Source organism: Canis lupus, chromosome 27 (assembly GCF_048164855.1).
Source record: "Canis lupus baileyi chromosome 27, mCanLup2.hap1, whole genome shotgun sequence".
NCBI classification, from domain to species: Eukaryota; Metazoa; Chordata; class Mammalia; order Carnivora; family Canidae; genus Canis; species Canis lupus.
In genome coordinates this window covers 9579611-9604221 of record NC_132864.1, presented here as the reverse complement: position 1 = coordinate 9604221, position 24611 = coordinate 9579611, and the positions used below count along the sequence as shown (strand labels likewise).

The 24611-nt window shown below is 45.7% G+C and overlaps 1 protein-coding gene across 1 annotated transcript in view; it reads left to right on the top strand.

Annotated features, from left to right (window-relative positions):
- TMEM132C (transmembrane protein 132C) overlaps window positions 1-24611 on the top strand; it is a 301608-nt gene that overhangs the window by 97339 nt on the left and 179658 nt on the right. The window contains exon 2 of the mRNA XM_072802147.1: window positions 7497-8391. Within this exon, the coding sequence (XP_072658248.1) occupies window positions 7497-8391 (895 nt within the window). The remainder of the gene's footprint in view (window positions 1-7496; window positions 8392-24611) is intronic.

Genomic DNA, 24611 nt, shown 5'->3' with positions numbered 1-24611 from the left:
TAATTTATTCTAGCAGCAATGGGAAAGTAATCCACCAGCTCAGTGGGGAGCACTTCCCTTAGGGGAACCCCAGCTTAAGCCCCAGAGCCCCCTCTGGACCTGGGGTCCAAGCCACACCCAGGGACACGGGTGTGGAGGGCTCGGCCACATGGCCACCATGCTATTCGCCAAGCTCAACTTCAGGAACTGTAAGTGCAGTGCAGTTAAAACATTGCACTTTAGATTTATGGCTTTCCCTAGTAAATATTTCCCTGGTGTGTGTGTACCCAAGGCACCGTTCTCATGCTGAGTGAGTCTGAGATTCCAGGTGTTTTAGAGAATTTGTCTTTGAAAAGCCTAAGTCTTTTGCTTTCCTGGGGCTGGGATAGGGATTGAGTCACACCTGAAGATGATTATGGAGTTCTCCCAGAAAAACAGGGGGTATCCCCTCAGGGGCTCAGAGGGCGAGATAAGTACCTGCTCTTTTAAAGGAGGGTTTCTCTGTTCCGAAATTGCAAACCACACTCTGTAATTTCAGCAAAGGGTATTCAGGGGCTTGTTCAGAAGAGGCATTGAAATAAAATAATCCATTTATCAAGGTGCCTTTTGTTTTAAGAAAAAAGAAACAATGAGCCATATTTAGCAGAGAGAGACATTCTGTGTCTGGAGAATGTTAATAAATCACAAGCCTGGAGAGGGAAGAAAACCTCAGAATACTCCAGCCGGATTGTGTTTCATGTGAGCGGTGGGGACTTGGAATGAAATCCCATCAGGGTTTTCCTTGAGGTGAATAGAGACAGGTGGGCTTTGTTTCCCGGGGGGACAGGATACTAGGTGGGTCAGTGGGAGCATCTGGGGCAGCGTGGCCCCCTGGACTCGCAGAAGGGCCCACCCGCCACCTGGGGTGCTAGGATCTTCTCACACAGATAGGGGCCCCTCCCCTTCCTTTCTGCATCTCTGTGGCCTTGAAAACTCTCTGCTATAACTTATGAGCATGCCTGGAATCATAGTGATAGTAATCAGACTCGGAAGGATAATATAATAGCAACAGCACCCTCCGTACATTGCCTTCTGTAAATGGGTTGTGATGGGATTCCCTTTATAAAAATGAGGATTCTGAAGCTCAAAATTTTAAGGTATTTGCAAAAAACAAAACAAAACAAAACAAAAAACAATGAAATCTTTATCTAGTACATTGTGGAGCAGGGATTCCTTGGATTTTGTCTGATGTCAGGAAGGCCCTCAAACCACAAGGATACCTTTCCTTCCCCGAATTGAGTAGGGTTTGGCCAAAACCCTTACTCTGTGTCTTCTGTACCTTCAGTGAAGCACCACACACCTTGTACGTGAGTCAAGTTAGATCAGGCTCTCTCAGCCCCGGAGCTGCTGATATTTTGGACTGGACAGCGTTTGGTGCTGGGGGCCTGTCCTGCAGCAGGACAGTCCTGCTGCAGGACACCAGTGTTTGGTGCTGGGGGCACTGTCCTGCAGTGATGTAGAGCATCACTCTACCCCTAGATACCAGGAGCATCCCCTGCCACCAGTTGTGAGAATCAAAAATGTTTTCAGGAATTACCAGGTGGCTCTCAGGGACAAGGTGGCCCTTAGCTGAGAATGCTTTACGCAGCGTAAAACAATACCACTCGTGCATTTCGGTTATTCCAGTGATTTTTTTTTTCCCTTAGAGTTTAAATACACTAACTCTTCTAGGTGAATGCTTTCCTGTTTATAAAATGAACAGATATCTGCTCCTTTTGTTGTTGTTGTTGTTTTTAATCTCAGACCATGCTTTCAAAAGCAAACAGCATGCATACGTGGATGCGGAACCAAAGGCAGTATAAACCCCTCCCCTCTGGATAGTCGTTGAAACCGGCATGAGCCAAGGTTTTTGTTTTTTACGTTGTCTAATTGCAGAGGAGAAATGGACCTTGTATTTTTATCAAGTACCCTGAGGGCATCCACTGCTTACTCCATTCAGAGCGAGCTCTGGCCCCCTGCCCTGCCCCTCACACGCCAGGGTAGGTCCCAAGCCTCTCCTGCTGCCCGTGCCCCCTCCTGGGGGTCCTCTCTCCAGTCTGGCCAACCTACCCATCCCAGCCCAGAGAGAACCAGCTCTGAAGAATCCGCCCCATCGACACATCCACACGTGAGTGTCATGATGAAGGTGACGTGTCCTGCTGGCTGAAAGGGTCATCTCCCCCAGCGTTGTTCTGTCTGGGTGCTAAGTGACACGGACTTCTCCTGTGTTCACTATCTTACAATCTCAAAAACTCAATTTCCGGCAGCAGCTTTGCCGTAGAGTTCTCTGATGAACACCTGATGGAGGACACAATATCCCCAGCACTGACAGGCGACACAGATAAAGAAAATGGATAAACAGGAAGGGAGACCACAAATGAACGTGCTGTCAGCGGGGAGGCCAGATAAAAAGGGCCAGCTGTCACCTGCTACCCCATTCCCCTCTCCTGTGGCCTTAGGAAACCAGCATCAGACTTTTCTGGGGTTATTGTTGCAGATCGATAAAAATTACCGAATAATCCTATCTTTCTGGGAGACAGTGTGAGCAGATGAACCAGAATGAGATAATGGATATTTGTCTGTGCTCACTGGGTCCTGGCAGCCACAGGGTGGTCCCCCGGTAATCAGCAGATGAAGCATCAGGAAAGAAATACAAGGAAAGCTGATAATCACCTCTGCTTCCTTCATCTGCTGGACTGAGACTCCTCAAAGTGTGAAATGAGTGGAGGTGATAGAGTCACAGCACAGTAGGGTGCAGATGGGCACGGGTCCTGGGGGAGCCATTCTCATGAGCGTCCACGGGGTTGGCTTTTGAGGTACATGGGCATGGTGTGAAGCCACCTGAGTCTCACAAACGAGAAAGCGATTCCCTTTTCAATTCTGTTTAAATTCTTTGAATTTCATCAAGGAGAAAGTCTCACCGTGGTGTGTCTGTATCTGTAGCACCTTACACTTAGTCACCTCTCCATTTAACAAAGAAATGGTCAATGTCAGGCTCAGAGCTGTAGACTGGCAGCAATTTGGATCACGGGAGCCTCTGTTTTATTTATACGGGGATTCTCTAAACAAATGTATAAATTAATTCACTGATATTTGATTAAGTATTTATTTTAATAAATTATTAATTATTGATAAAATCGTTGATTGATTAGCAATGCATAGATATCTGGCTGATGTCATGAAAGTGCTATCTGAGGGTCTGGAGCTTAGGCAACACCATCTTCAGTTGGAAGCATTGCATGTGCAGGGAGATGTTCCTGGCAGTCATGAGCATGCATATGCTCAAAAATTCTTGTTTTTTGAAGACTTTATTTTTTTAGAGCAGTTTAAGATTCACAGCAAAATTGAGAGGAAGGTACAGGAATTCCTATGTGCCCAAAGGCCATAGTTTACATTAGGATTCACTCTTGGTGGCATACATTCTGTGGGTTTGGACACTTGTATAATGACACATGTCCACCATTGCAGTATCATACAGAGTATTTTCACTGCCCTTAAAATTCTCTCCAACATATTTGTTGGCCAAAGTAAATGACACAGCCCACATAGATTCAAGGAGTAGGTCAATAGACTCTTCCTTTTAGAGGGAGGTTTGCAGAGCCATAAGCAAAAGCAGTAGATACAGAAGGAGAATTAGTGCCATTTTTAATTGTTCTACACAGCTTCCGTTATATCCCTTATATCTGGCTCTACCTACCTATTTATATATCTGTCTACTTACCTATGCACCCATCCATCCACCCACATCCACCCATCTGTCTCTTCACCTACCCATCCATCCATCCATCCACTCCCGTGTCTGTCTCTCTGTCCATCCATCCATCCATGCATGCATCCATCCATCTATCTATCCATGGCAACTGAAGCTCCCAGAAGGTAAGACTTTGCTCAAGATCCCATAATGGCTAAGTAGATCAATACTCAGTGCCTCCCTGGCCAATCAGCATGCCCTTAACCATACTAGACCCACTTCCTTTTCCACCATGTTTGTCTCTCCCTGCTCACGTTAAATCTCTCATGAATGAAAAATTCGGAGCTGGGTTTAGCAGGAAGGTAAGAGTGAGGCACTTTTTGTTCATGAGAAGGAGAAAGCAGTGACCTACTTAAAGAATGGAGAATCCTGGGAGGAGACAGCTGGACAGAAAGCCCACTCCAGCTTATTTTGTAGAAAACAAACTCAGCATTTATTTAAAAATAAGGGATTCATATTTTAGGCTTCTTTTGGGGAACCCAAAAAAGTAGAAAAAAGGAATCCCTACAAAGGGAGAGTGAAGAACGTGGAGAAGGCTTGTTGGTAGTGCTTCCTGCGGTGAGGTGCATCTGTCACAAGTGGGCCTTAGCATCCTGCTCTGCTCCTTTCAAGAACCTGTGGCGTCCAGAGCCCCAAACAAATCAGTCTCTCAGTGTCCACACTTCAAGGTTTAAGAGGTTTTTTGGAGAGGGATTGAGTACACTAGAATAAAACATCTGATGTGGCAATTTAGTTAGGTTTTTACAAAATATTGTGAGTTGCTTCAGTAATCGATGGCTTTTTTAAGGACATGGAGTCAGTACTCTTTCTGGAATGCTCTACTTTGTCAAGGCCTTCTGAGGGTGATTTAAGCTGGTTCTAGAATGAGAGGGTTAAAATGGAAGTGCAGAGACATCCCTCCAGAGAGAGAAGGGCAAGCACCCTTGTTCCTGGTGGCCTCAGAACAAAGCCTCTGGCAGAGAACAAGGGAGGAGGAGGCTGTTTCTTTGAAAAGCCATCTTGACAACCCAGGCCCTGTTTGGCTGCAGCCCCACCAAAGGCAGCTTTGATCTGCTAGCCAGTGTCCCTGCCGGGAAAAGGATTAGGGGAGCTTCCAGAGGAGAGAGGCACAGGCCGCCCCATATGCTGGATGGGCTGTGCCTGCTGCCATCAGGAGGAAGGCCAGGAGGGGAGGCTGGAGCAGCTGGAGTAGACACAACTGGACTCTCCCACAGTATCTGAATGGGGACCCGCTTGTGTTTCTGGGCTGATTTTTTCTTTTCTTTTCTTTCCATTTAAATTCAATTAGCCAACGTATAGGACATTATTAGTTTCAGAGATAGAGGTCAGTAATTCATCAGCTGCATATCACACCCAGTGCTCATCATGTTATGATTGGCCCTCCTCAATGGCCATCCCCCAGTTACCCCATCCCCCTTCCATTTCCCCTCCAGCAACCCTCAGTTTGTTTCCCAAGTTAAGAATCTCTCATGCTTTTTCTCCCTCTCTGATGACTTCCCATTCAGCTTTCCTCTCATCCTCTATGATCCTCTGCACTGTTTCTTATATTCACGTATGAGTAAGATCATATGATAATTGTCCTTCTCCAATTGACTTCACTCAGCTTAATACCCTCCAGTTCCATCCACGTTGAAGCATGGTGGGTATTTGTCCTTTCTGATGGCTGAGGAATATCCCATTGTATATAAAGACCACATCTTCTTTATCCATTCATCTGCCAAAAGACATTGTGGCTCCTTCCACAGTTCGGCTATTGTGGACATTGCTCCTATGAACATTGGGGTGCAGGTGCCCCTTCAGATCACCACATCTATATCTTTGGGGTAAATGCCCAGTAGCATAATTTCCGGATCATAGGGTAGCTATATTTTTAACTTCTTGATGAACCACTACACTGTTCTCTAGAGTGACTATACCAACTTGCATTCCCACCAACAGCGCAAGAGGGTTCTCCTTTTTCTGCATCCTCACTAATATTTGTTGTTTCCTGACTTGGTAATTTTAGCCATTATGACCGGTGTGAGATTGTATCTAATTGTCGTTTTGATATGTATTTCCCTGCTGCTGAGGGATATTGAGCATTTTCTCGTATGTCTGTTGGTCATTTGTCTCTTTGTCATTTTGTCTCTTTGTCTCTTTGTCTCTAATTGTCGTTTTGATATGTATTTCCCTGCTGCTGAGGGATATTGAGCATTTTCTCGTATGTCTGTTGGTCATTTGTCTCTGTCTTCTTTGGAGATGTGTCTGTTCATGTTTTTTGCCCATTTCTTGACTGAACTCTTTGTTTTTTGGGTGTTAAGATTGTAAATTCTTTATAAATCTTGGATAATAGCCCTTAATCTGATATGTCATTTGCAAATATCTGGGCTGGTTTTCAAAGACTAAGGCATGGCTGTGGGCTTCTGAGGGCTTTGCAAAGTCAGCCATTGGGCATTTTAACCTGTTTGTCCTGCGTGTGTAGGGAGTCCTTAGTGAACTTCCCACAGTATAGGTGAAAGCCATGGGGAATCTTTACAGAGAAGAACCTTTAGGCGGCAAGGAGCCTGCTGGTTGTACTACTGTCCATGTCTGCAATGGGCAGAGAAGGTCAGGAAGGTAGTGGTGATGCTCTTCCCTATCTCAGCACTGAGCCCCAGCCCCCAGGGTAGGCTGGCTTACCAGGCTGCAGATTGCAGTCAGGGCTTTCTGACTTAGATGCACCTGTGCAGTTACAAGGAAGTAACTTCCCTGAGTGCCATGGCCTACTGAATGACTTCACCCCTTGTTACCAGGTGGGCATAATACCTAAATGTTGCCAGGCTCTCCCATGTGTAAAGAGAAGCTGGAAACCCAGATACTTCCCAGTTGTTCAAGATAGTTCCCATCTTATCGATCTTCTAAAATACAATGGACCAAACAGAGTCCATCCCCAGGCTGGGTCAAGTGCCATAAGCCACTGTCTCCCTATGTGCTGTGTTTCCTATTGGCTTTATGAATTTTTTGTTATGCAAAAGATTATTATTTTTTTTGCGTAAGCAAGCTTATCAATTTTTTAAAATTGCATTTGGATTTTGAGTTGTAATTAGAAAGCTTTCCCTACACTCAGCTGATAAAGGAGTTCATCCACTGTCTTCTTTTAGTACCAAAAATAAATTATTTCCTTATATCTAGATTACTGATTCACTTGACATTTATTCTTGTGTGTGGTGTGAGGTATGGATCTAATTGTATCTTTTGTTTCAATTGCATCTTTTGTTTCAAGTAGCTAGCCAGTTGTCCTAGAACCATTTATGAGAAAATCTCTCTTTGCCTCATGATTTGGATACTGTCTGTATCACACGCTAATAAATTTCTAGATGTACATGAATGTATTTAGGGACTCATCTGTTCCATTGGTCTGTTTTTCTATTCATGTACTCATGCCATTAAATATGTTTTAAACTCATGCAAATTATTAATAAACATCCCAACTTCACACTCGTGGCTATCTTGCCAGCTTTCTGCTCGGTGGAATTATGTAATTGTCACTGTTTAACCATTCCTAATATACAAACATCCACATCTCATTAACCTCCCCCTAATACAAGTATATATTTTGCAGATCGTATAGTCCTTTACTGGCCTATCCCAGGAGGACCATGAAAATACTAGCCATGTGAGCTCCGGAATGTTCATCCTCATTTCTAAGTTGCTTATAGACTTCCTATCCAAGGAGTCCAGCCCTAACCTCATCTTCGTTTTTTTTCTTTTCTTTCTTTGTCCTCTGTAGTGATCGAGGGCCGGGGGATCACAGATAATGTGCCACGGTTCTCTTCTCTGCCACCCTTCCTGCCTGTGAGCTACCACATCCTTGGAGCAGAGACCTCCTTCTTCCTGAAGGAGGCCAACCAGGACGTCCTGCGCAACTCCAGCCTGCACACCAGGGTGGAGTCCTTCTTCACCTACAAGGCCAACCGGCCCCCAGTGCTCAACGCCAGCTACGGGCCCTTCTCCATCGAGCAGGTGGTGCCTCAGGACCTCCTGCTGCCCTCCAGCCCCTTCGGAGCCACCAGCAAGCTCTCCCTCAACTGGAGGCTGAGGGCGCACATCCTGCGGGACAAGGTGTACCTGAGCCGGCCCCGGGTGCAGGTGCTCTTCCACCTGCTGGGCCGGGACTGGGCGGCACAGAGCCCCGGCGAGCGGCTGCCCTGCCTGCGGCTGTTCGCCTTCCGGGAGACCCGGGAGGTGCGGGCCGGCTGCCGGCTGCAGGGCGCCCTGGGGCTGTGCGTGGCCGAACTGGAGCTGCTGGCCGCCTGGTTCGGGCCCCCCACCGTGGTGGCCGGGAGGAAGCGGGCGCCTGGGCCGCCCGAGGGGAGCCCCGTGGAGCTCTACTACTCCGTGCAGCCGGGGGATGCGCGCGGGGACTGTGCGGGCGGCGGCGGCGACGTCAGGAAGGGCAACGCCATCCGGCCTGGGAAGGACGGGCTGGACGAGGCCGTGCCCCACCTGCAGAGGATCGGCGCCGTCAGCCTCTACCGGGCCCAGGACAGCACCCAGCTCAGCGAGCTGCGTTTGGACAGCAACGTGGTCATCTGGCTGCCCTCCCGGCCCGTCAAGCAAGGAGATGTGGTCACCGCCTACGTCACCATCGCCAGCAACTCCACTGTGGACCTTTTCATCCTGAGGTAGGTGCCCAGGCTGGCCCAGGGCCTTCTTGTCCGCGCCTAGGGTGCGGTGGCGCCGGATCCCTGGGGTTTCACTACGTTCGGGGGATGCTCCGGCTTCTCAGTGAAGCTGGATCCTGCAGCTGCCCAGGTGCACGCAGCAGTTCCTCATCCATCGTGGATCAGGGGGTGGGAGAGGGGGCCAGAAACCACATCCAAGAGAAGCAAGAGTAATCAAATCACTCTCTCTTTTGTCATTGAACTTGCAGAAGGATCGGATTCTTTCCTTGGCTTGGAATTTTTTCATAGACACACAGATACTTGTTGCATGATTGAGAGCATATTTCCTCAGAGCCCAAGAAGAGACATAGGGTTTATGATATTTATAATATTTTACTTTGTGTGTGTACGTGAAAAAAGGCAAGGAAGCATCCTTTAAACAAGAATTCGGTGCGGTTCTTGTTGGCAGGCTGGGGATGGGTGAAGCTCAGTTCCTGAGCATGGTTTAGCTGTGATTAAAGGAGTCTGGCCAACAGAAAATTATTGCACAGAGGTATTCCCTCTCATAAAAAAAGAAAGAACAGAAAGTAAATTGAAACAATGGGATAACCCACCTGCCGTCACCACTGCTGGCTCAGCAGATTGCTTAAGTTCTAATAGGGCTGCTCTGTCACTCTGTGATGATTCCGAGGTCCATCTGGGAGCGTCTGCCTTCTGAGGATTATTCATATTGGAGAAGAGCCACTTACAGAAAATCCTCTTAAATTGTGGGCCAGGATTTCATAATAACGAGAAAATATTTGAGACTTGTTTAAAAGATAAAGATGATAAAAAAAAATTTTTTCCGATTCTAGCGAGGAAAGAGTTAGGTAATAATTACATCTCCACATTGGAATAAAAAAAAATTAATCACATGTTGAATGAGTTGCTTGGGAAAATAACTGCAAAATAGAGTGATACTATTTTATAGCATATTCCTTTTTGTGTAAGTTTTGTTGTATAACTTTAAGAATGGTCATTTTCATTTTCAAAGGCTTTGTTTGAGTTTGTTTTCACAAAATGCACTCAAAGGCTTCAATGTTTCTCAAGGCATTTCTGCATCCTTGGGATTCTCATAATTCTTTCCCAATGTGTCTGTCTGGTCATCGTCCTTGGAATTTTTTCTTGCAATTTTTAAGTAGGCTAATTTTACCAGATCCTCCCTTGCCAGTGAGATCTGGATACAATTAAGGACTTCCACAACATCATGATCAGTGATGTTATGAAATCCTCCATCTTTCACAAGATGCACACTTTGCCCTTTGAGGACTCCCATCGCAGCTACCTTCAGACTCAGTGGGGCCAGGCAGGCACCTGCTGACCGTGTATGAGGGAACACACCTCCCTGTCAGGGTGCCAGAGACTTGGTGGAAGTGTCAACCTCACAACTGAGAGGCCAGGATGGCAATTTTTTTCTCTTTTAAAGGTTTTATTTTTTTATTCATGAGAGACACACAGAGAGACAGAGACACAGGCAGAGGGAGAAGCAGGCTCCCTGTGGGGACCCCAGTGCAGGAACTCGATCCCAGGACCCCGGGATCACGACCTAAGCTGAAGGCAGACGCTCAACCCCTGAGCCACCCAGGCGTCCCTCAGGTCATTTCACTATAAAATAAATATATACAGCCTTGGCTTTGGAAAGTAGATGCAGAAGTCAGGGATGGTACCACTAACACGTGTTAGGATTCCAGAGTCATAATTATCTTGCTTGTACTGATACTTAACTCTGCTTTCAGAAATGCAGGCTGTGTGGTCTACCAAGGGTGGGTTTGGGTGAACCACTAGGTCACAGGTGCAAGGCCTTCAGCTGCTGGTGGGCCCCCAGACCTGGTGTGTTTGACAAAAGAGGCTGTTTTCTGTATTTGTCATCATCACAGGCAAAAAGGGTGTTGAGGATGAGGTCCTGCACTCAGCTGGCTCAGCTCTGAGCCTATCTCCTCCACTTCATGGTGGTGGGATGGTGGGCAGCTCACCTGGCCTCCATGTACCTCTGTCCCCTCATTTCTGCATCAGATGTCATCATGGCACCTCCTGCTTCCGAGGACGGGAGGACCTCGTGGGCCAATATTTATTTGTAAGATGCCTATAACAGCGCCTGGAACATAAAAAGTATTTCTATGAATGCTGAATATCCCTAACAGGGTTGTGTTTAAACATCCATCAAACTTCCCTGAGTGCTGAATTCTGTTTTAGCAGGAAAAGGACTTCGTGCCTTGCATAAAACCACAGCAAGGTCTGTTCTCCATGCTGTATTGATTCCCACTTCACTGCAATTTTGTTTAAAGAGCAAAACTGGTTTTTTGGTTTGTTCTGTTTTGTTTATAATGACAAGTGCTTTGGAGCACAGAGAGCAGTGCTGGCGAACTTCTGGGGTGGATGCTACTTACTGCCGTGAGGTGCAGCATCTCTGTTTCTGCCTTCCTGATCTTTCCAACTATGCACCGAGTCCTGGGAGAGAGGCAGAGGAGACATGGAGTCCAGAATGACTCCCAGATGTGTGGCTGAAGGATGCCACCGCCATGACTGATGGCAGACCACGGGGGAAACAGGATTTCTCTTTCCAGATAACATACGTAATTTTAACTTAGTTAAAAGTAATTTTCATTTTTAAATGAACTATTTCAAGGATAAAACATTCAGTAAAAGAATGCAAGAGGATGTACACAGACATGGCATGGATAGTGACACTACATGAGAATGCATGCTCATGCATGGGAACCCACGTGCCTCCAGCAGCTCCACCCATGGCTGCAGGTTGGATCACAGAGAAATCTGTCCTGCCCTTGCTGGTACCTTTCTACCGAGAGATTTGGGGGATTTGCAGGAGAGCTTGAAAGACCTCTACTGACTGTGAAATCCAAAGGTATTCTCCTTTGTCACCTTGCATGATGACTTTGAGACAAGGCTATATTTGGAAACAGCTAGGACTTTTTAGGGGTTTTATAGGGCCAATAGTCTATCTGGGAACCTGACCTAGGCTTCCCTTATAGGACCATTTTCACAAATGATACTGTCTTCTGTAGGCCCAAAGAAGCAGCCTGCTGTTCGCTGGTAACTTCGTGAATTTAATCTAAAGGCAATCCGTGATTTATGATCAAATCAGTTCCTGAGATTCTTACAGCAAGCAGAGGCATTACTCACTATTCTGAGGGCTTCCAAAATGCATTGGTGACTGGAGTCATCAGTCCTGAAAATGCCCATTGCCACCCCCACGTGCCTGGATGCTACAGAGAAGGCCTTGGGATGCAGAAGATGACCGCTGCTTCCTCAAAGCTCTGTGTTAGAGTCTGCAGAACATCTTCCTGTTTCAAATCAGTGTTCACTCTGCCTTAGTTGGTCCTGGCCTTGCAAAGTCATTAGAGGGGAGAGCTGGGGAGGCCACCCTGCCTCGGCCTCATCACTCAGTAACTGAATTAATGCCTCCAAAGACAAAGGAGGTAGCTTATGGTCCTCCACACCTGAGGACAGGCTTGCTTTGTTGTATCCAAAGTCAGGGATAAAAAAGAAGTTAAACTAATGAACACTGAAGTGGTAGTCAGTAAAAGTTTATTGTGAACGCACCAAAAGGACCATTTGCACATGAGGAGCCCTCAAAGCAGAGCCTGGAATGAAGCTTGGGAGGTGCGGGAGGTTGGCATATATGTTAGAAAAGTAGCTCTCAGAGCCCCGAGGCAGGGACCGACTATTCTTTACAGGCATTATTCACGATGTTAGGTTTTTCTTAAATGAAAGCAAAGGGGTGAGTGGTGACCTCCTATCAATTTGGGGGAACAATTTAAGTCTTGTGTATGATTTTCCGAGACATAAGCAAGCAATGACCCAGGTCAAGTTGGCCTCGCTTGTCTTGCCAAACAAGCCGAATTAAGCTTCGCTTGTCTGATGAAACCGGGTTTGTCAGCTCAGGGAATTTTCAAGGCTGGGCTCTGTTCGTGTATGATGTTAACATCCTCTACACTTGGGGTCCGTCTCTCAGCAAACTGACAGTGTGAGCAGCTCCTACGGTATTCCCGTCCCTACCACTGGTAATGCAGCCAGGCAGGGGCCTCCCACGTTCCCCTGCTCCAACAGGTACATCAGCACCACGCACCCAAGCGGTAGGGTCAGTGAGGTCCTCAAGGTGCCTGATCCCACTGGACGTCGTTTGATGTGTGAATGACTGCCGAGGAGCGTTTAAAACCCTGGGAGGAGGTACAGGTCAATAGAATGACTATTGGACAACAGTTGCCAAGGAATGAACCCCTCCCACCCCGAGCAGATGCCCAGAAGCCAAGACCCAACCAACTAAGCAACTCAAATGGGTTATAATCAGAGTCAGGTTTTACCTGTCAAAGTGAACCTATGGCATGAGGTATTAGCAACCACCTATCCTCATGGTCACTTAGGGCCTGATGAACTTGAAAATGTTCTATTTCAGGAGATGGTGCTATAAACAGGTCTAAACCAGGTCTCTGTCTGATGGGAGCAATTAATCATTTAATAAGAGATATCTCTTTAGAAATATAAGAAAAGCAAAGGTTGATAATCTAAGTAGATTATAAGCAGCCAGTTGAGAAAATTTCTTGATTTGTGTTGGAAACATCTTCAGAGGGTAGAATGAGGTTGGTGGCTTCAGTTCCACAGGTCTCGAGACCCTGGTTGGCAATTTGACCCTTTGGTGATGTCACTGGCATTCCCACCTGGCAGCTGGCATGGAGGTTGTCTGGGTATGTTCCGTTGTGGTGATTTCTCTGAAGTTTACATGCACAAAGCCTCAGAAACAATTAACAATGAGAGTCTGATTATAGGTACGCTCTAGTTTTCCAACTGAAATACAATTTTTAATTTTTTATAGTTATTTCATTTTCATCACAGTCATAGTGAAACGCATTTGTTTGTTAAAAAATAAGTTGTCTTATTAAACTTGGATTTTTGACATAAATGTAGTAAGGATACTGATTCTGGTTCTATTCTCAAATGTGATATTCAGTAATAATTCTGGTCATATCCAAGGAGCTTCACTGGCTTCTCAAAGTCAACCTCAGTTCTTAAAAATTGTCTGATAATAAGGAATCTTAGATAGACTTTAAAGTGTTTTTATGTTAAGAAACCAGGCTATGGACTTCTCTAACTGCATCCCACTGCAAAAAGAACAGATTTTCATTGAGTGTATTCTAATACTTATCTTGTCATGAAGAGTGAGAATATTCATTTGCTAAGAGTTTCTAAATTCTAGAGAAATCAGGTAGGGAGAAGAAGGAAAATGTTTCAATCCATGTTTACAGTTGTATGCTTTATCAAATTGTTGCAAGTTATAAATTTCTTAAAAGAGAGGAGGAAAGGGGTCCTTTCAGTCTGGAAAACAACATATTAAAGAACCAACAATGTTTGTCATAAAGATGAGAGTCCCTCCATCCGTTCACTCAGTCTCCTGTGATTAATTATTGCTTCACTTCATCTGGGCTAGCAGCTTGCTGAACCAGTCTGTGCTCTATTAGCATTTGAGAAGTTCTTTCCCATCAGTGTTGTGACCTTAAAGTCATCATGTGTCCTGGAGGTCTGTTTGCGCCTTCCACTGGCCTCTGAAGATGAGGGACTGTGGCCGGTTATTGACTGTACATGTGCTCAGAGGGGGATCATCGAGTGTAAACAGGAACTGTCTGTGATGGGAGACTTACCAAACTGTGACAGTTGAAGATCTAGGGAGTTCCTCCGTGTGCCTGGACTCCCGTGGACCTCAGGTTGGCGCTCCATGTCCTGCCAGCCCAGGACCAGCCACCAAGCCTTCCCCTGAGCTAGCTGCCCTCTGCACCTGCCAGCCCTGCAAGGAAGTAGCAACAGCAATCCACACACTTCCCTCTCTGTTCCTTCTTAGGGGCCTTGTGAGGTTCTCAGGAACACCTGACAATAGGGCAGCAGTGTGCAGGGCTGCTTTGTCTTTTCTGGGTAGGTTTCATGTGCCAGCATTGATAATGCAGCCTTCGGGGCATAAATCCGAAGAGAGGATTTTTCTTTAAGTAAAACACTATGAAGGAAGGAGGTAGGCTTCCCAGAACAATAAAAAGGGAGCAGAGAGCGACACTCTATGCTGCCATGCAACTACTTTAATAACCCTTGCTTTGTAGGGCAGGGTCACAGAATCGTGGAGCAGGGGAGGTACCCTCAGCTGGAGCACAGACGGCCTTGGATGCAGGGCTACTGACTCTCGAGTTCTGTTCCGGCTTGACTGCTGCATGTGTGCTCATTCTCGTTAAGAACCGGCATCCCCCCAACCAAATCAACACAACGTCCTGTGCACTTAATAGCTGCTCTGCGTTCCCAGCATCTTCCAATAAATAAATAAAAGGATAAGGGGCGGAAGCAAGGAAAGAGGCTTTTAAAGAGATGAGCTAAAGTGACTTTGTATGCAGGGGTATTGGGAGAAGTGTTATTTTTCCAAGCAGGATGGTATTTGTCAGTGGACTCATTCCTAGATGCTAAATGTATGAGGAGGGAATGCCGGTAGTGATCATTGACTGGCTGCTCCCTCCTCTAGAAGGATTTTGCGATGCAGACCTTTTATAGGTAAACCCGGTACCCAGCTAGCCCAGTGCAAAGGGCACAGTGCTGGGTTTCCACTGCTGGTTGGCTGGTGGGATTCATGGAGCGTGTCCTTCCTGATAGACTGAAGCCAATTGAGGAACTCCAGTATTTAATCCATTTACACTCCATTATACACTAAACGTACACAAATACACAAATGTCCACAGCAGCATTATCCATGATAGCCAAAACATGGAAACAACCTAAATGTCTATCAACCAGCAAATAAATAAGCAAAATGTGATCTATCTGTGTAATGGAATATCGTGTGGCCATAGAAGAGACTGAAGTAAGTAAAAAAAAAAAAAAAAAAAGTAAAAAAAAATTTTAAAAAAAAGAAGAGACTGAAGTAGCGATCTGGGCCACGGGGTGCATGGAGACTGAAAACATGACACTGACGGAAGAAGCCAGATTCCTGGTGGCAACAGGGCCCAAGAGCCTGGCAGCCGGGTCTGCTGGTTTCCCCGAGAGGCTAGGAATGCAGGCTTTGAGCGCAACCTTTGGGCTTATACACGTGGACAACAGACTCACATTTCAGTGTCACCCTGTAGGCCTGGGGATCTGATGGTGACCCTGGGCTGAGATGTGTCTCCTGATCTAAGTCGTGGCTCAAAGCAGCAGAGAGTATTTATTTCCTTGGGCTTCTGTAACAAATTACCCCAAACTGAGCAGCTTAAAGCATCAGAAACATGGTCTATCACAGTTCTGGAGGCAAAAGGCTGAAGTCAGGGCACTGGCAGGGCCTCCTGGGCTGGGGGGATCCTTTCCTGCCTCTTCCTCATTCAGCTGCTGCCTCGGCTCCTGGCCTCATTGCCCCCACCCCAAGTCTGTCCTCACACGCCATCCCGTGGGTGTCCCTCTGTGTCCATGTCTCCAATCTCCTCACTTTTCCTTACTCTGATCCCATCTGGAGATCCTGACCTAATTATATCTGTAAAGACCGTGTTTCCCAGTGATGCCACATTCTGGGGGCCTGGCTGGACATGAAGTGAGGGGTAGCCCACCCTTCCATCTACTCCAGAGAGGACAGGACTACCCCGTGCATTTCAAGGCCTTCCACGATGTTATCCTGGGATCTTCTGAATTACTGTGCGCCCCCTTGGCAGCTCCAGCTGGTGGGAGAGTGGAGCTACAGATGGGGATCTGAGCCTTAAACCACTCAATAAATGCACCTTCTGTGCCTGGTATAGTGGCACCTGCTCTCAAATCCTTCCTCTGATTTCTGACTACAACCTGTGCCCATGCTGTTCTAAGTGAATTTGGGGGAGCTTTTTTCTTCTTTCTTTGATCCCCTTTGGATTCAAGGATATGAAGAGGCCTGAAAGACAATTTCCAGATCCTTGGCTTGCCCCTGGAAGATTTGGCTCTTCATTTCCAACCAGGCATCTGTCTACAGGGCCAGGTGGAGCTCTCGGGAATGACCCGACTGTCCCAGACTTATTATGAGGAGGAGACCCCAAAACACAGTTGGGGTAGCACTGCCTGCAGATTTGGAGCTAATTTAGACAATTCTGGAAACTCATTTTCCCACACTCTGTCTAAAATTCATTTCCCTGTTGAATGTCTCCGAAGGAAAGGTTTGTTTTCATTTTGTTCAGCTTGTCATTTTAAATGTATTCTTCTGGAACAGAGAAAAGGAACAATTTTCTTTCTGCTTGGGAAGAAGTGAAGAAATAATGTTTCCTGCCCAGGGCCCCCTCCCTGGCTCCCCACAACACATCTGCGTTGCCAGGCAGCCTGGCTTCGGTGAGACATTTGACTGTTGTGGGAAAAACATTTACACATAAAATTGACTCCAGCTCTCGGAAAAGAGAAAGGAAGCAGAGGCTTCCTGACCTAAGCCTGCCTCCTTTGTTCCACATTCTTTAACTGATTTAAGAGTCATCTTACTTTTCAAAATAAAATAAAATAAAATAAAAATAAAAAAATAAAAGGCATCTTCGTTTTTGAGCTTCCTGGATCACAGCTGTGTCTGTTGCAGTTTACCATGTGCATAAGGGGACTTGTCTACCTGGGCATTTCTGGAGAGCAGAGGCAGGCTAAGGTAGCAATTGCAGTAAGAGCATGAGATATTCCAGTGTCCCAGAATACTGGGGTATTTTAAAGGATTTTTATTTTTAAGTAATCTTTATACTCAACATGGAGCTTGAACTCATGACCCTAAGATCAAGAGTCACACAATCCAGTGACCGAGCTTCCATACTGGGATTTTTTTTTTTTTAAGATTTTAAAATTTATTTGAGAGAGAAAGAGTGAGAGTGAGAACACAAGCAGGGGGAGGAGCAGAGGAAGAAGCAAACTCTCCGCTGAGCATGGAACCCAACACAGGGCTTGATCCCAGGACTCTGAAATCATGACCTGAGCTGAAATCAAGAGCTTGACAGCAATTGACTGAGCCACTGAGGCACCCCTGGAATATTCTCAAGTCTTGATTTGCTGCCACTTTGCTTGGTGTCATGACATTACTGCAGGATTCCTTAATATGGGAAATCTGAACCATTTATGTCTTGCAACCCCAAGAATTATTGGCTGAATTAAAATCTCAGAAAGGGAAACAAGGCTTACTTAACTTAAAAAGCATTCCAACTGCATTACACCTTCCTTGTTTGGAACCTTCTTTGGAATCTCATTGCTGTTTCAGCTCCCATTCCCCACGTTCCTAAACATGTTGAGTATATTTTCTTGTATTTACAAGTCCTTTGTGGCCAGCTGGGCTCTAGTCTACTTTCAGAAGGGTGATGCACTTTTTTTATTTAGAAAGGAGGGGATCCTGCAAATGGGGACATGGATTCAAGTGGAGAATATGGTAGAGCATGTAGGAGGGGATCAAAGCAGGAGAGAGGAAGGCTGTAGATCTCGGGCCCAATTACCAGCCATTTCTACAGATGAGCCCAAAGGCCTCACTTCCCCCATGGCCGGGGTTCCATTGTCCTTTGCCCTTTTTCCCCCAGGACAAACCCATATTTTCAAGGCCTGGCCTTGCTACCTTAGCCTAACTTCTGTCACCTAGGGCTTTCTTATTCTGTCCCTGTACCTCGGAAACATTGGCCAGATAGCATGCTCAGACCGGGATAGTGGCTGACACTTGGATAGAGCCACATGTGAAGATAATGATGAAAGAAAAGGATGAAGACTGTTATCTCACATTCCCCTAAAATGCCAACATCTTCTTGCATTTTGTTCTGGTATTGTGATCACTTTAGACCTGCTTTCCTGAAGAAAGCATCTCTTCTTTTGAATTTCTCAGGGAGACCTTTAAGAAATAGAATTCACAACCACATAAAGGAATCCACAGGCCTTTTTAGAGGCTCTTACCCACTCTGCCTGGATTGGACACATTGCTCCTGAGAAGCCACAACCTGGCTCCTCCTGGGACTGCTGTTTGGATGGCCCTGTTGGGCTTCTAGAAATGATGTTTGCATAGTGTTTGGCAAGTCATCATTCACAACATGCCGTGCAGTTCTTTCAACAACCCATTCTGAGATTCAGTCTCTCTCACTCCATCATCCAAACCCCTGTCTTCATGCTGTCCCCAACCTTTGCTGGCTCCCCCCATTGTGACTCCAGTGGTTGCTGGTTCATACAACACTTATTTAGAGTTTGAAAGTACACATCTCCTACAATGAAATACCACTTTGCACCCATTAGGATGGCTGCTGTTGAAAAGGCAGAAAATAACAAGCATCAATGAGGACGTGGAGCATTTGGAACCCTTGTGTCCTAAGGATGAGAATGCAAAATGGTGCAGCTGAAAAACAGTATGGCAGTACTCGAAAATCTCAAAATAGAATTACTGTATGATCCAGCAATTGCACTTCTCTGTATATGCTCCAAAGAATTGAAAGCAGGATCTAGAAGGGACATTCATATTCCCACAGCAGCATTACTTACAAAAGCCAAGAAGTGGAAGCAATTCAGATGTGCATCAATAGATGAATGGATAAACAAAGTGTAGTGCACACATACAATGGAATATGAATCAGTCTTATAAAGGAAGGGGATTCTGATGCCTGCTACAACATGAATGAACCCTGAGGACAGTATACAAAGTGAAATAAGCCAGTCATAAACTGATAAATATGGTATGATTCTTCTAATATGAGGTACTTAGAGTATTCACAGTCATAGAGATACGAAGTAGGAGTGCAGCCATCAGAGACTGGAGGGGAAAAAAAAAAAAGAGACTGGAGGGAATGGGGGAATTATCTATGGATGGGTGCTGAGTTTTGGTTTTACAAGATGAAATGAATTGTGGAGGTGGATGGTGGTGATGGTTGCACAACATTATGAATGTATTTAATACCAGTGAACTGTACACTTAACATTGGTTAAGATGGTAAACTTCATGTTACGTGTATTTTACCACCACTGCCACCACAGCAAAAATCTGTAAGTGGTCTTTTTTTTTGTAATAGATGAGCTTAAGTGAAGTCTGTTTGGCTTGGTGTAAGCCATGTACTCATCCCTACTCCATTTACTGTGACCAAATTAAATGTGTTTATTCACTCAGCTACCCTTCACGTTTGCAAGGGGTGTATTAATCTCATTAAAAACATGTTCACTGAGTGCAGAGGCAGAGTGTTTGGCAAAGGGGAAACTGAAATATAGGTCCTAGAAGACAGCGGGTTTACCCACTGGGCAGGAAGGAGCGGTAGATGTCCACCAGTAGCATCGGGATGGGGTGTAAGCTCTAGAAACGGATGCTTGAATTCAAATCCTGAATCTATCATTCTCCCCAGTGCAATGCAGACAGGTTCCTCAACCCCTCTCTGCCTCAATTTCTGTATGAAGATAAGAATGGTAGCAGTTACTGGTAGGGATATTAGGGGGCTTCAGTGGGATAGAATTTTAACCTGTTCTTGGCACATTTTAAGCACCTAATAAATATTGTTTATTATTGGATTATTATTTTTATTATTATTATGTTTTTCCTGAAGTTACAGAGAGAGATATTACAGCTGCTCTTGGGTGAGAGCCACCAGATGCACCCCAAAATATGCTGATAAACTCCCATCTCTATGGTAGCATCTATATCCTTTAGGAGGAGGGATCCCCTTGCTTTCATTCAGTAAAAGCCAAAGGCTCTTGACCAGGGACCCAGTTTATCCCTCTCCCTGGGGACATGTGGGAACATCCTGAGACATACCTGGTTATCAAAGCTGGGAGAACATTTCCTCTGATATCTTGTGTATACAGGCCAGGGATGATGTTAGGTACCCCCAAATGCAGAGGACAACCTCTGTCTCCCCCATCAAAGGATAGTCCAGCTCAAAATGCCAGACAATGATGCTGGCATTGAGAAACCCCGAGGAAAATGAATGGTTGATGAGCACGTGGGGCATGGCTATGATCACAGGTAATAACCCACCTTCTCTCAGGCTTAGAAGTCAGCTGTGGTTCTCGGTGAATCATGAAGGTACCCATGAGCATGTGGTGAGAACTGTCTGTTGGGAACATAATGACCTTGCCTAGCAGTGTAAGAGGCTCTGTTTCTTTGCAACACTCCTCCCAGATGTTGGCAGCAGATATCGTGGCAATAAGCCATTAAAATCAAGGCCAATTTTCATGTTTACCAAAGAGCAAGGACCTAATCTAGTTAGTTTATATTATGTAGTAAGTATGTCTTAATATACTTTCTTTAAAAAAAAAATAGAAGAAGAACAGTGCTTTGATAACATCAGAGAGGTATATTCAAAGACGGAGTCCATCCTTGATATCACATTGGCAGAAAGTGTATCACACTTCAATTACATTCATTTCATTAGCTGTTAATGAGCACTTCCCAGAACAGGCTTCTTAGGCACGGGACTGGCTCTCAGAGCTGATAGATCAGTGTCAGCATTTCTCAGATGGAAGAGCTAAAGATTGCATCCAGCTGACAAACCCAATTATGCCATCCTGAAATGCACAGTGGGGAGAAGAGACTCTAACATGGCAGCTACATGAAGATGGACAGTGGGGAGGCACCGTTTTCACTGAGCTGAGCTGTTGGCTACAGGGTCAGGGAGCAAATGGGCCTTCTTCTCACTAACCACTCAGACTACAGAGTCTCTAATGAGCTCAAGAGACTATCTCCCCATTCCTTGTCAACCTACGAAAGGTACTTAACCATCCATCAGCCTAACTTCTGTTGGGGGGATCATATTTTTTATTTAATAAGTGATATTTCCATCTCACTGTGTTTCCTATTCCGCCATGGTTCTTCCCAAGATTCAAGCCTAACAGGCATACATTATACAGATTTCCATGAAGCATGGGATATTGTAGCACAAATCAAAAACAAGAGAGCAAAACCCTTAACTTTTGAACTGGAAAAAAATTGGAAAAATTTTTATCAGGTTTGTTCTTATTCCAAAAGATTAGATAAAAATTTTCCTAAACTGAGGGTACGGTGAAAGAGAGCATCAGATGGGACCTGGAAGGGGTTATATGTTGGCAGGACCCTAAAGGGATTGAGAGACACGTGGGAGAAGTTTGGAAAGACCAGAAAGCGGTGACCGTCTTTTCTCTTTCTCCAGAGAAAACAGGGAACACACGGGGTCTCAGACTTCTCCTGTGCCCAGCATGTGAGAAAGAGCAGGAGGAGTGGGAGTGGAGTGATGTGTCTGGACAAAGGGCCTGAGCTTCACACAATTTCCCGTATTTCCTGTGCTCTTTAAAGGGACAGAGAAGCAGCTGAGAACAAATGCTGGCTTTGTTTTCAAAGGAAAAGAGACATATCAATGGACAGCCTATGAAGTAGTCCTATTGATTAGGGAATATTCTCTTGATGTGGATGTGCCTAGGGAGCAGTGCAGACAGCTAACCAAGGCCAGTGGGGCCTGGAGCCCCAGGGCTGGGTTCCCCACTCACCCTCAACCCCCACGGAATGAAGATGCTCCTCTGGGGTGGGCATCCATCAGCGGGGGGCTTGCAGCTGCACTGAGCAGCTCTCAGCCGGGAGTAGTTTAAACCAAGGGTTCCCTACCTAGAAAGGGCACAAGAATCACCTACTGTACCTTTAAACTGTCAATCACCAGACCCCACTTCTAAAGTTTCTGACTCGGCAGATGTGGAGTGGGGCCAGAGAATTTCCATTTCGAATAAGTTCCCAGGTATTATTGCTTAAATTTGTGTGCAAAAACTACATGTTGAAGTCCTAACCATCAGGGACTTCACAAAATGACCTTATCTGGTGATAAGGTCATTGGAGAGGTCCTTGGTTAAGGGTGGTCGTACCGGGTGCAGGGAGCCCCTCATCCAGTAAGTCTCATGGGAAAATCAAGGCAGATATCAGCAAACCACCAGAAGCTTTCCGAAGAAACCAATACTGCCAACAGCTTGAAATTCTTAATGTGTATACTTAGAGAGACAGGCAAGCAAAAGTACGCATGGGAGAATTGCAGATTTTGTCAATTTAGGTGAAAGTTTCAGAGACATTTATGATGCGATTCTTTCAGTTTTCTCATGATGAATTAAGTGAGTTTTCAGATTCTGTTATCCTCTGTCTGTTAATGACATCACTTGACGGATTTGTGTGGCTGGAGCAGGGGGCAACATTAGGCTCTGGCTTTCAGGTTGGGCCACATTCAGGTACTTGTAGAAAGAAACAAACTCCACTCTTCTTTGACCCAAGATAGTGGCAGGACGTACCTTTCCTGCTCACTGGGGACATGGGCTTGGCAACCCTGTGTCCTTCCACCACCTGCGCAGACAGGATTTGATGAGGGTTCTTTGGTTGGCTTCCCAACTGCTCCTGAGTACAAATCCCACAATTAACTGTGAGGAAAGACGTCCATGAAGTGGCCTTAAGTTGATATTCAGAGAATTCAGTAAGAAATTGTATTTTTCAAACTAACAGAGATGGAGAAGGTTAAAAGCCAAATATTTTAAAATTGTCAGGCGAAAAGGCCATTCTATCAGGCTCTCCCTCTCTTGCAGTTACTGGAAGCCACTAAGAATCTTAGTCCAAAAAGAACAAAAAGTTACCTGTATCTGGAAAAAGCCTCCGACAAATCCCTGAAATTTCAGTCACCTGACATTGATGGTTCTTCCTTGCCTCTTGAATTGTCTCCAGAAGCTCAGGCGGGAGGCCTGTTGCTATGGAAATCGGTGAATTTTTTTTTTTTTTTTGCATGAAATGTTATGTAAACTCCTGCAACTTTTTTTCCCCTAGCCTCCAGATTGCTATCATTTTGGCCATCTAATTTAAACCTTTCGAAGGATGTGCATTCTACTTGAACTGAACAAAGAAACAGGTAGAAAGAAAGGGCACAGATGATAAGATCGCTGCCCCTCATTGCTTGTCCTAGTCTGAGCTTGGCCATGTCATTGTGCTTTCAGAGCCCTCAGTAGACTTGGGGCAGAGAGAGCCATGCTCCACTGTGATGTCACCAGAGGCCAGGACATTGAAGGTGGTGTGCCTTGTCCTAGGGGGCTCCGTATCCCCCAGAGAGGCCAGGAGCGGTGTGGAGCAGGTGTTCCCCAGCAGAGCTGGCCAGTCCGATGGCATATACAAGCTGTCTTCTCAGGCTCTTCAGCCCATCCCTGCTCTCACCAGGAGCATCTTGTGGCTGCTGCTGAGAAGCCATCCCCGGGCTGGAGTGCCGAGGAGTCACCCCAAGTGCCTGGCATTTGCAAAATCTCCAGAGAGCGTCTCTGTCAGGGTTCTGGCACGGACTGAAAATCTGTGTGGAATAAGAATGAAGTCTTCCCTAATGGAGTAAAGAGTGATTAAGAAGCACCCCCTGGGGATTTTGCTCTGGTTTTGAGAATGTCCTATCTTCAGACACACAGCCAAGCCTGTTTGTAGAACATGAAAGGAGACACCACAAAACACTAAAGAGTCACAATAGTTGAGTCCTAATGAATGTGAGATGATTAATCTCCGTCATCTTCAGAGCTGCTGACAACTTTATAGTGCTGTGTTTTCTGCACAGGCGGGCCTCCAAGACTCCTCGGGTCCAGTCCCAGACTGCCACAAAAAGAGACTATTGCCATAAATCAAGTCAAATGAATTTTTTGGTTTCCTGGTGCACATGAAGATTATGTTTGCACTACACCATAGTCCATTAAGTGTGCAATAGCATCATGTCTATAATGTACATACCTTAATTAAAAATACCTTATTTCTAGGAAATGCCATCATCTGAGCTTCCAACAACTCCTAGTCGCTGATCACAGATAACAAATACAATAGTATTGGAACCGTTTGAACTATTTGCAAGGATTACTGTAATGTGATACAGAGACACGAAGTGAGCACACGCTGTTGGCGACATGGCACCAACAGACTTGCTCAAGGCAGGGTTGCCTCTAACCTTCAATTTGTGAAAAACACATCTGCAAAGCGTGATAAAGTGAGTTATGCGTGTATATCCTCTTTTTCCTAATGCTATCAAAAATAAGCACCAGGGGAGGACTGTGTGGTCCAGTGTCTATCTGCAGCCAAGAGTGTTTGCCTTCTCAGATATGTTGAGGGAATTCTGCTTTCAGCAGGTGGCAGTCCTGATTCTGCCCACTGTCTGCACAAAATCATCACCAGCTCCGGAGCAATCAGACTCCCAGGTGTCCATGCGAGGGTCGACCCTTCCTCGGGTCTTCTGAGGAACTCATTTGCCAGTCCAAGTCTCAGAACTGAGAAGCTCCGGATCCCGGGCCATGAG